Raw genomic sequence first — 11146 nt, 5'->3', positions numbered from 1 at the left:
GGCTTTAGTTTTCTGTAGATCAACATTCATGTTCAACATTCTTCTAGAAACAAGTGCTTACGAAGATACAGGCCATTTTTGAAAACGTTGTTTTCATAACTGTCTAATACAAAAGTTTGATAATTAATTGTGACGAAGATATGGTACCTGCAAAGATGCATTTAAGCATATTTTAATCTATGTATATTCAAGATCAACATACATGTCCAACATTCATCTTGCAGCGCGTGTATACAAAAATACAGACTATTTTCGAAGACGTTATTTTTCCATGTGTCATTTGTGAAAAGCCAACGTTTGTTAATTAATTGTGAAGACGCCATTGCAGTTACAAACGTATATGTACGCTCATTTTAATCTGTGTATATTCAAGATCAACATCCATGACTAACATTCTTCTGGGAGCTGGTGTATACGAAAATGCATGCCATTTTCGAAGACGTTATTTTCCCAACTTATTTGTGAAATACCAAAGTTTGTTAATCAATTATGAAGACACCATTGCAGATACAAATTAATATTGGAGCCCATTTTAATCCATGTATATTCAAGATTAACATCAATATATAGTTTTCTTCTGGGAGTTCATGTCTACGAAAATACAGGCCATTATCTAAGACGTTGTTTTTTCTATTTGTTCATCAAAGTTTATATGTATGTTTGGTTGCCTGCACTTTAGGTACAAATAAATATTCCATTTTTTGTGACAGCTGTCTCCATCTGTTAGAAATAGTACAAATGTTGTAGTTCAGCAATTTTGGCGCTGCACAAAATCCACTTCCTTTAAAACGTTCTAATTTTAATAAATAAACATGTCAAAATAATGTTTGAACAAATGTAATGTTATTATTTTCGTCTAATAATTAAAATACTAATTAGATTTCGAATTATATACATTTTAATTATGACAAGCAGACACATCTGTCGGAATTTACAGGAAATAGTCTGTAAGTGTGGTTGCAGATTGTTTCCTAAATATGTGTTTTTGATTCGCGAAACTCATTAAAGCTTAATAACTTTCTAATTAATTGATCAAAACTAATTTATTTTATAGTAAACGAAAGCAAAAGAGTTATTTTTTAGAACAACAAATTAAAACAAAACGAACAATCATAAGATTAAAATGAGCATGTTTTCCAAAAGGTTCAAACTGTTATGACAAACAATTTTAGTATAAACGATTCCATAAAATGTAATGTTTTGCAATAGTATTTTTGAAGACGTGATGAAATCAATCCAATCTTGCATTAATATTTAACTATATATAATCAATATTTTAGATTGTACTTCAGAAATCTGTTTAATTAATAATTTTAAATAAACGCATCAAGTTAAAACGGCCAATTTTAATTCAATCAATAGTGGGAAGACTTATATAAGGCTTAAAGCTGTTTTTTTATCTAGTGAATTAAGTAATTTTAAAATACAAGTATATTATGTTTGATTTAATAAATAGACTTATTTTTATTTATAATTTATTGATACAAAAGGATCCTCTTGTAAAACTAAATCTCCTTTATCATCCTTCTTATATTTCAACACTTTAGCCTTAGTCTGATTACTCCAAAATTGCACATCTTTCTTCTCAACAATGTCTTGATAACTAACAGCCACCAATTTACATTTCTCATACTGATCTGGATCAAGTTCCAAGTCAGCCATGTGTCTCTTTTTTCTCCTCAGCACATTTTCCGTTTGCTCTTTCTGCAAAGCTTTGGCACTCTTCACTTTTATACACTTATCCGATACACTCAACAACTTCACACCATCAAATGATTTCCCTTTATCCTTTACTGTTGTCAAATCTGGAACAAGCATATCCTCCAGCAAATTATCCAGATTCAATGATAATTGTTTGCTAAGACTTTGCTGGATATCATTTGATAAATTGAAGTCATCATCATCATCCTCATCATTATTTCTTCTTAAGGATATTCTTTTAGTCTCTTGAACCACCTCTTCTTTGATTACATCATTGAACTTGATTTTCTTCATTTTACCTAAAACTTTTATATTAGATACAATTGTTGTAAAAGTTTCTTTTGTATATATTTACCTTTGTTTATTGTGAATTAAAGAACCAAGGCTCATGGAATATCTATAGTTTGCTTTGGTCACTGCTGATGGCGCAACCATCGGATATTCGACTGGGCGGTAAATTAATTTAAATTTTGAAATTAACTAACAAACGTACAAACTATTATGAACAAATAAATCTTTATAATCACTGTCTTGCATTGATACATAATTATCCTTTGAAAATCCTATTCTTTCAGTATATTTTTTATACAACTACTCAAACTAATTAGATCACCATATATACATTTATAATTATTTAATTAATATATCATGAATACTTTGTAATTAAATTTTGAGTTAATTCAATAATACTGTAATAATTGTATTTATTATAAAAATGTTATATTAATTATAAAGATCAATTTGTTTTGCAATAATTTAGATTTGAATTAGACATATTAAACATTAAAATTTTCTGATTTGAATAAACTCGACGAAAATCACAAAGTTTTCATAATTCTTGATAATCGTAAACTCCAGTTCAGTTGTAGTTGAAACAATGAATTGGAAATATAATAATTTTCAGTAATTGTTCAATTTGTTGCATTTTCAATGTTGGTTATACTGATAAGTAATCGTGATTCTAATGAATTTGAATTATTCAAATAATAGAATTGATTACGGACATTCACGGAACAGCGGAGGTGGAGGTGCGCTCAGTTTTGTTTTAGGTCTCTTAGCGAGTGCAGGCAGTACAGGTCGCATCGATTAAGATTCAAATACGTCGCGTGTGGTTTATCTATAAATAACATTAGATTTTTGCTGAAAACTGTGAGATCCTTGCCTTATCTTAGAAGTATACTTTTATTGGATTTTACATCATGGGTAAGCCATTTCCATTAATCAAATTTGTATTTGTAAATAATAAAAAAAGTCAAGTAATTTATGAAGAAAAATGTATATAAAATTTTGTTTAGTTTATATAAATTATTGTTACTAGAAATTACATAAAAGTTTGTTTAATTACAAAACTATTAGACAAATTTTAGGCACGTTTTCGTGCGTAATATTAGGTCCGGTTTTTGATCCGATACGAATTTTAATTACGTGTAACAATCGAGACCCCCATACTTAGGTATCTACTGTTTCCTGTGCGTGTCTTTTTAAACTATTATTTGTTTGGTTGCGTAATGGGCCGATACAGCTTGATAAGGAAACGTATTAAGTAATAAACGCGTACGCTGCATAATATTTGTTTAAAGGCAAATAAGTGTCTTTCTCTCAATTGATAAAGAACTAATGACTAGTTAAAAATTAAGCATAAACTTTCTGATTATATAACAACATTTTTATACATTGGTTACCTGTTTTTATGGAAACCAATAATATTGTCAGTCATTGATTTATTGTTTTCCGGAATATTGAAGTTTTTTCTTGACTATTAGAAGAAACATTTTTTTTTTTCTAAACTTCTATAAAAGTATTTGTAACAACAATTTATTTCTTCAAACTGCATTTCTAACTAATAAAGTGTTAGTGATGTTAATGTTTACCCAAGATAAAAACATATTTTCTTATTTATATATACTCATAGATAAATACTCAAAGATTTGAGTTATGAAATAATATAAAGTCTAAGTAAGTGATGATTTATTAATAACAACAATGAAAAGAGGTTTGTAGTTTTGTTAATTTTGATGGAATTTCTTTGTAAAGTACTGAAATGAAACATTTATAAGGAATTTTATGTGGTATGAAAAGCGCTCCATATTTCTGTCGCTCAGGAATTAATTAATAAGAGACGTTGGAATAACAAACATTTCTTTTATAAAAGTATAAAGATAGTTTCAAGGTTGATGAAAAGCATTCTGAGATAGCGCCAAGTTGATTAAATGCACGAAATTGCGCAAAAATGTAGAGGATTCAATGAATAGGAATTTCCTTTTCAGCTTCAGTTGGTAATCCTGAAATATTTCCCGCGAATTTTTGTTATAACGTCAGTAGGACAACAAGAGGAATATCCTTCGCGTCAAGCTTCAAGTCTGATCCTGTCACAATAACATTACTTAGTCGGTGTTGCTGTGTTTCTAGTTGGAAACAAATGAATTTGTTTGTATAAGCATTAATCACTTTGGTAGCGAAGTAAGCACTTTTGGAAGGCTTTGCTTTTCAATTGTTTTTAATCGTAACTTGCACACAATTGTACAAAGGTAACTTAACGATCGAGACGGCTGTTGTGCGTTTTAATTTAATGTGTTCTTATTTAATTTTTTTCTTCTCGTTTTCTTTGCAGATGACACAGGACGTGGAGGAGTTCGTGAGGACCTTCTGTGCTGACAACCTGTCTGCAAGCAACAAAGAGAACTGCACCAAAATCATCCAGAGGTGCAGCACAATTGCAGAGGACAAACTCAGGGTTTACATTGAAGCCCTGCAGAAGGAGCTGCTGAAGCCAAAGATCAAGATCACTGACAGCATCGAAGATTTGCTGATCAAGTTGCATGGGGAACTAGCACCGGCTCATCCCTGTCTGAATGTATTCCTGCTCAGATCCACGAACAATGATATAGAACAAATCAAGTATAACTTTGCAGTGCTCCAGATCGTTTTGTGCAGTGACAACCAGAAAGTGGATAATATATTTGAAAGTATATTGAACAAAACAGACACTGAGATGGTAAGGAAATTGTTTAATGTGATTGATGCAACAGTTATAATTAGATTATTTAACTATATCAATAATTACACTAATTTCGCTTCATCATCATTTAATATTAAGGAAGCACTTAACAATTTCAAATTCATCATTTAAATGATCATAAAAGAAATATTACTGAGGTCAGTAAACTTGAATTATTGCTTTTGCTGATGACCTCTCATATAGATAAACTACTCACAAATATGATAAGAAATTAAATCATTTTGATTACACTTCCTCAATGAGTAATTAATTGAATTTAATTTGTAAATTTCATTAACTTCTTTTATCATATAGATATAAAACGTTGAATGCAATTGGTTTATCTTGTTGGAATGGCTATGACTAATTTTACAAGGTTGTTTCTGAAAGATGTATTTGTTGTTTTCAGGTATCGAGAGCGATAAAATGTAATCGTCAAAACGACAAGGACAATGTGTCATACCAGTTCTTGCACACATGGGTCATACCGCAGATCTTCGCTGAAAACACGACCGACAAGAAACGGAGCGATCTCATTGATCTGGTTATGGGATGTCCCATTGGTTACTCTTACAGTTTCATGTCACCAAAGGAGTGCAAGGAGTTCAAGAATCGCATCGTAAATACGTAATTATTTGATTAATATTATGATAAGATCATCAAATAATATATTTTTTGTATATTTCTTCAGTTATCTAAAAACGTTGGATCCCACACGCACAAAATATGAAGACTGGTGGAAGCAGTGCAAAGTGCTGATCCACTATTCCGGTCAGATATTGCACAACGATTCCGAAATCACGAACGCGATACTGCGTGTGATCGAAGTCGGCTTTAAGACTAAAAATTCCAAAGACAGATGCGGCTCGTACGAGTGTTGGAAGGCAATTAATTAATCATTTCATTAATTACATCAATATTAACCTTTTTGTTTTAAATTTGATTTCAGGAATTAACTAATAATTACAGTATTGATACAAAGTGTTTAAGGAAGCACGTGAAGCTTCTGACGAAACCGTTGAAAGCGAAGATTTCCAGGCAGATCTCGGTTTGCATCAAGAGGTTCGAAGCGTACGCGAATCTGATCGAGAAATTGGAGAATTACTCGATCTCGACCATCGAAGATTTCTTGGAGTTCACTTTTGGTCCTTTGAGTGCAGAAACCGTGACTCCGGAGGATACGGCCACGGTCAATCCGATCAAAGGAATCCGGGAGGTCGAACAGAAGAGCACAGAAATATTCCTCAAGTTTTTAGGTACTGCTGAAACTTGGAATAAGCGTAATCAAAGATTTAATTTATTATTATTTTGTTCGTATAGGACACGAGAAGGAGACTTGCAAATGCAAGAACAAGACTATTAATTTGACTGATATTTATAAGGTTCATACGCTTATAAACTCAGACAACGTAAGCTCTCACATTGAGATTTTCGTGGCTTCTCTGAGGATGTGCACCGATATGACTTGGCACTGGACGAAGGACGATGAAACCGAAACAGTAATTATTGAAACTGATTCCAATTGAAAACGTTGCAAACATTGATTAATTTGCAGGTGATAAATTGTTTGTGGTGGAGCATGTTCAAGATACTGTTACAAACGACAAGAGAGCAGACAACAACATGTTTGAAAACTATTTGTCCACATGTGCAAATCATGATACAGGTAATAATTAAAATATTACATTGATTACTTTAATACAAAATGTATATTTTACAGAAATGCTTAACTCTGGACACCTACTTTGACGATGTACTGAAAACGGTTTTATCGACGATGCTGTACTATTTGGAATCCACCAATTGCATCGATGAAGTCCAAGAGCATTTGATCTTACCCATAATCAAGGAGATTTCCACTGTGAGAAACAAAACAGGAAAAATGTGAGAAACGTTTGAATTCTTCTGTTTCGAGAAACACTAATATACATTTGTTTTCAGACCCGAATGTATCTTTACGGATTACCTGAAAAACATGCTTCAGTTTTGCAATTGGACGAACGTGAAATTCCTGACGGATTTAATAGATTTTGTGGAGACTTTGAAGAGCCAAACATTTTTTAACAGCGAAATTATTAGTTACGCTCTTAACCAATTGGAGAAAATTTCGTGTTCCAAAGATTATCCAACGTTGCTTAAAGATGAACTGGAATTGTTCAAACGACTGTATTTGATTTGTTTCGATTGGATTATTTTGAACGAAGCCAACAACGTAATTCTATAATAATATATATAAACAAAATATTTATAATGATTCTTTTACAGCTTGCCCATTATTTCAATGTAGATCTGATTGGTAAACTTGATGTTAAGCGAAAAATGTTATCTACGATGATGACTTATCAGAAGAAGAACCCATTGTTAAATAAGCATATTTTGAATCAATCATTGCTCCTGGTTAAAACTATTAGTTCCGAAGATGAAGCATTTAGTAAGATTTTTTTTAATGATTATAAGATTTTTGCTAATTTATTTGTTTGCAGTGAACACTCTTTTAGAGTTAATTGCAATTTGCATTTCGGATCCGTTATTGGTCGTGGATAAGTGTAATGTTTTGGATTATGTCAAGTATTTGGAAGATCTGCGATGCAGGCTGAATTTCGATTTAGGAGATAACTTTCTTAATTGTATCGAATCTTTATTGAAACCTCACAAGGTAATGTTATATTAAAATGAAATTATGTGGGATATCCAATGTAAATGTGTTTATTTCAGATCTACGACATATTGTCGATTCTTAAGGATGCTGCGGTCAATTGGAACGTTAAGCAAAAACAGAAGTTTTCTACGAAACTGCAAAGCATCTTGATGGATTTGACCACGCATTCGGATAGAACTGTATCGGACACTGCTTTATCTGTTGTTAGCAGGATAAACGTTCAGGAGAACAAGACTAAGCAGGTTAAACCTTCGACTAGATCGACAAAGGTCACAGCAGCCAGTTCACCCCTACGTTTACTTGGACAAGAAGTCGAGTCGCCTATTAAGCTGAGAGGTAGCTTTCTGGATGTAATTAAGAAACCGGAATCTCCGAGGCCGGTCAATCAAATGCCTAATTTCAAGAAGAAAGAGAATAATTTGAATGACCTGTCTGGAAAGGACTTTGTGGTTTTCGATAGTGAAGTGAAAGTCTCCAAGGCGAAGATGAGCGAGCATCAAGCCGAGAAATTTATGAAGCGCAGAGATGATATACCTGCTCTGTATCAAGATTTATCTCAGAGCTTGTCGCATTTATCCGATATTAATCCGAAGGAAAATACTAATGCACCAGTAGAGAGTACAGATACTAGCATTCCACGGGAAAATGCTGAGAAAGTAACTGAAGATAAAGCGAAGATTGATGAAGCCAAGAATACGAAAGCTGAGGAGGAGGAGAAGATAAAACTGAAAACTAGTCGAGAATTGGGTTTACTGAAGATGGATATCGTTGGTGCGGATAAGTTTTTGCAAATGCCCAAGAAGCGTAGCATCAAACGGAAAACTTGGGGCAGCGAAGAAATCGAGGGTGTATCCACTTCAATGAAGAAGCGAAAATCGCTCGCCGCCGACCCAGAAAGTACGGAGAACGATAAGAACGTGAACAATGAATCTGAGTCGAATAAAATAAACCTGAAGAAGTCTAAATCTAAGGTGTTCGAGATTAAAGTAGACAACAGTGTGGTCGGTAAAAATCAAAGTCCTCAAACTGAGGTCGTATTAGTGGAAAAGAAGAAAAGAGGGCGGCCCTCAGGTAAAAACAAAAAACTTTCTTTAAATACTGAGGAATCAAATTCTTTTAACACGTCTAAAGAAATTGAAAAACCATTAGTGACCAGGTCTTCTGTTTCCGTGAAACCAGTCGAACAAATGCAAATTGAAGAAACTGAGACTAATAAAGACGATACTTCCGAATCTAACTGCAAGACCACTTTAATGACTAAAAAGCATCACGAATCCCCAGAAACTGAAACATCTGTGATTGAGGAGAAGTCGCAGAAAAAGGTAATGGAGAAGCTTACAGTTGAAGTGCACAGTAAACCGCTTGCAAGTGCAGAGAAAAAACAGAACGAAACAAAATCATTGAATATAACAGAGAATCCTTTGACGAGCAAGGATGTTGAAACAACGTCGACTAATGTCGTAGACAATGCGGCATCCAGCAAAGTTGAGAAGACTGAAACACTTTCGGCAGAAGTGGAAACGGAAATTATAATAACCGAAAAAACCCCAAGTCCAAAAGCAACCAACGATACGTCGTCGAAAAAAGAAGTTTCATCTGATAAGGTGTCTTCGGTTCCAGCAGTATCTCCAGAAATATTGAACAATTCGGATGGATCGGATATCATTCCGTGCACGGATGAGACTCCAGCCCGGAATGTTCGTGTATCATTGTTTTCGAATAAACCTGCTAATAGCTCGCTAGCTGATATCACGTTGACTCTGGAAGAAAACAGTGTCTTGGATGTGGCGAATGAGGACACGCAGAGTGTCGCAGGAAGTTTCATAAATACGCCTGTGAAGTTGTCCAATGAGCTCACGTGTAGTCCAATAAACCAGGAGACTCCTAGCAAAAACAAAGCGTTGCTTAGCGATACTTTGGATATTTCACCCATTCAGTTTGAGGCGGCTGTGAAGAATGTTGGAGACGATGATAATTTGCCAACCGGCACCTACTTGTCAGACACTGACAGTATGTACATTTTTATTGAAAAGCAATTGTTTTGTTATTGATGTTTTATATGCAAATTGTAACAATCGTTTGGTTGTAGCGTACGAAGACAAAATGGATATGGTCGAGGATGATTTCCTGGCAGGATTGAAGGCTTCCAGTACCCGATCATCGCGATTGCTCAATTTGGTGGGAAGCAGCAGCAAAGCGCGTGTTCCCCGACCGGTGACGGAGTTGGCGAGGAGCGCTAACTGCCTAAAATCACCGAAAGCGGATCGCATTCGAAAGATGATGGAGAACTGTAGTAAATCCGATCTGAACATGGACGAAGATTGTCTCAAGTTTAACTCGAACGACGTTCTGAAGTTCGAGAAGGTAGTACCTAGTCCGTTAGCCGCGCCGAGATTGAGCATTTTGAAGAGGAAGCAGCCGGACTCGATGGACAGCCCGGACAAAGGATCACCACTCGCTAAGGTAATAATCGATTGCGAACTATTTGGGCTAATACTTAATATTTAGAGAAAACGAGTTAATTTCCCTGATCCTCCTACGACTTGCGAAAAGATATACTTCAAGGAGTTGCCAGAGAAGTCCGCTTATCGAAAAATGAACAAAAAGAAGAATCCGATGTGGAAGCCTTTAGGTCAAATGGATGATACGAATGGTTCGATACAGGATATGCAGAATCAGATCGACAGTCTCGGCATTTCACCGTTACCACAGTCTCCGCCTCGCGAGGAAACTGCAGAAATTCAAGCAACGGAAGACCCCGTCGCTGATGAGGATTATGATGGTGTTGCTTGCGATATCGAAGGGGTGGTAAGTCATTTAATCAAAACCACAAAAGACTCTTAATAATAATACTATTATCATTCACAGCCCATCTTTGAAAATAATACTGAAAGTGAATCAGCACCGCCCGCGGAAAACGGTGTATTAAACATGCTTTCCTCAATCTGTACAGTGAGTTAAATTAATCTTACCGTTTGAAAGTAATTACTAATACAAATTTTCTTGCAGGTCGTCCGAAATACGTTGACACAAAAGCAGAATTACGAGCTGATCGAAGAAAACATCGCGGTAATTAATATACATTTTCAATTTTTTTTTTAGAACAATTCATTTATATCGTTGTTTCAGGCTGCTGCACATACGTTTGACGATGCTCAGAGAGAAAGACTTATATCTCTTCTGCAAAATTGTAGGAGAGCCTAGCGATGTAGAGTATTTATTTTAAAAGTGTACAGAAAGAAATTGTAAGAATAATCGATAATTCTGATGAATATGTATATTTAGTTGTAAGAGCACTTTTTATGTAATCTAGGCATTTTATTAAAAATATGTACTTAAGTAGATCGTTTTATGTTTGCGCTCCCATTGAAAATATATATTTTATTTTTAAAAATACAGATTTCTATATAAAGAAAAGTCCGCTTTATTATAATATAAAATTTATTTAAAATATGTATGTACAATATAATAAAATATTTAAATATATGTACAGATCACTTAACACAAAAAAAATAATAATAATTATAAAATAAAAAGAGTTCGAATTTTTTTGAAGAAGAAATACATAAATGTTTTAGTCATTATCATATCTCGTGTATGCGTAATAAGCACGTGTTCCGGACGAAGAAATCACTTAATACAAAAAAAAAATTATATTATTTTATAATAATTAATATGAGCACATCGTACGACGTTAATGGGAAATTATTCAATTAAATACAGATTATTACATATATATATATAAAATCGAAAGTAACCGTCGATTATTTAAAAAAAAAATATTATAA

At 33.8% G+C, this 11146-nt stretch overlaps 2 protein-coding genes across 3 annotated transcripts; one reads left to right on the top strand and one right to left on the bottom strand.

Annotated features, from left to right (window-relative positions):
- Nucleotides 1-1463: 1463 nt before the first annotated feature.
- Nucleotides 1464-2126, bottom strand: LOC108566782. Of its 2 annotated transcripts, none has more exons than XM_017926824.1 (2): nucleotides 2057-2126; nucleotides 1464-2000 (listed from the first exon to the last, which is right to left on the bottom strand). In XM_017926824.1, exon 2 carries the CDS (start codon nucleotides 1993-1995, stop codon nucleotides 1465-1467), a length of 531 nt encoding a protein of 176 aa, XP_017782313.1. In that variant the 5' UTR covers nucleotides 1996-2000; nucleotides 2057-2126; the 3' UTR covers nucleotide 1464. The 2 variants fall into 2 exon arrangements, with proteins under 2 accessions (XP_017782313.1, XP_017782314.1); XM_017926825.1 differs by having other exon boundaries at nucleotides 1464-2006; nucleotides 2057-2114.
- Nucleotides 2127-2760: 634 nt separating this feature from the next.
- Nucleotides 2761-10720, top strand: LOC108566793. Its single transcript, XM_017926857.1, has 17 exons — nucleotides 2761-2904; nucleotides 4313-4696; nucleotides 5109-5326; nucleotides 5391-5583; nucleotides 5649-5955; nucleotides 6020-6198; nucleotides 6255-6365; nucleotides 6420-6583; nucleotides 6641-6911; nucleotides 6965-7130; nucleotides 7183-7355; nucleotides 7415-9368; nucleotides 9448-9821; nucleotides 9867-10166; nucleotides 10227-10310; nucleotides 10368-10427; nucleotides 10488-10720. Exons 2-17 carry the CDS (start codon nucleotides 4313-4315, stop codon nucleotides 10560-10562), a joined length of 5013 nt encoding a protein of 1670 aa, XP_017782346.1. The 5' UTR covers nucleotides 2761-2904; the 3' UTR covers nucleotides 10563-10720.
- Nucleotides 10721-11146: the final 426 nt, after the last annotated feature.

The sequence above is a fragment of the Nicrophorus vespilloides genome, unplaced genomic scaffold (genome assembly GCF_001412225.1).
Source record: "Nicrophorus vespilloides isolate i.1.1-1 unplaced genomic scaffold, Nicve_v1.0, whole genome shotgun sequence".
Taxonomy (NCBI): domain Eukaryota; kingdom Metazoa; phylum Arthropoda; class Insecta; order Coleoptera; family Silphidae; genus Nicrophorus; species Nicrophorus vespilloides.
This window is presented reverse-complemented; position numbering and strand designations above follow the sequence as displayed.

What these genes read in the sequence shown, in the direction of transcription:
- LOC108566793 (XM_017926857.1), top strand. Translation starts at nt 4,313, where the DNA reads ATGACACAGGACGTGGAGGAGTTCGTGAGGACCTTCTGTGCTGACAAC. An exon ending in ATGTGCAAATCATGATACAG is followed by an intron (nt 6,366 to 6,419) that starts GTAATAATTAAA and finishes TATATTTTACAG; the next exon opens with AAATGCTTAACTCTGGACAC. An exon ending in CTTTATTGAAACCTCACAAG is followed by an intron (nt 7,356 to 7,414) that starts GTAATGTTATAT and finishes TGTTTATTTCAG; the next exon opens with ATCTACGACATATTGTCGAT.
- LOC108566782 (XM_017926824.1), bottom strand. Translation starts at nt 1,995, where the DNA reads ATGAAGAAAATCAAGTTCAATGATGTAATCAAAGAAGAGGTGGTTCAA.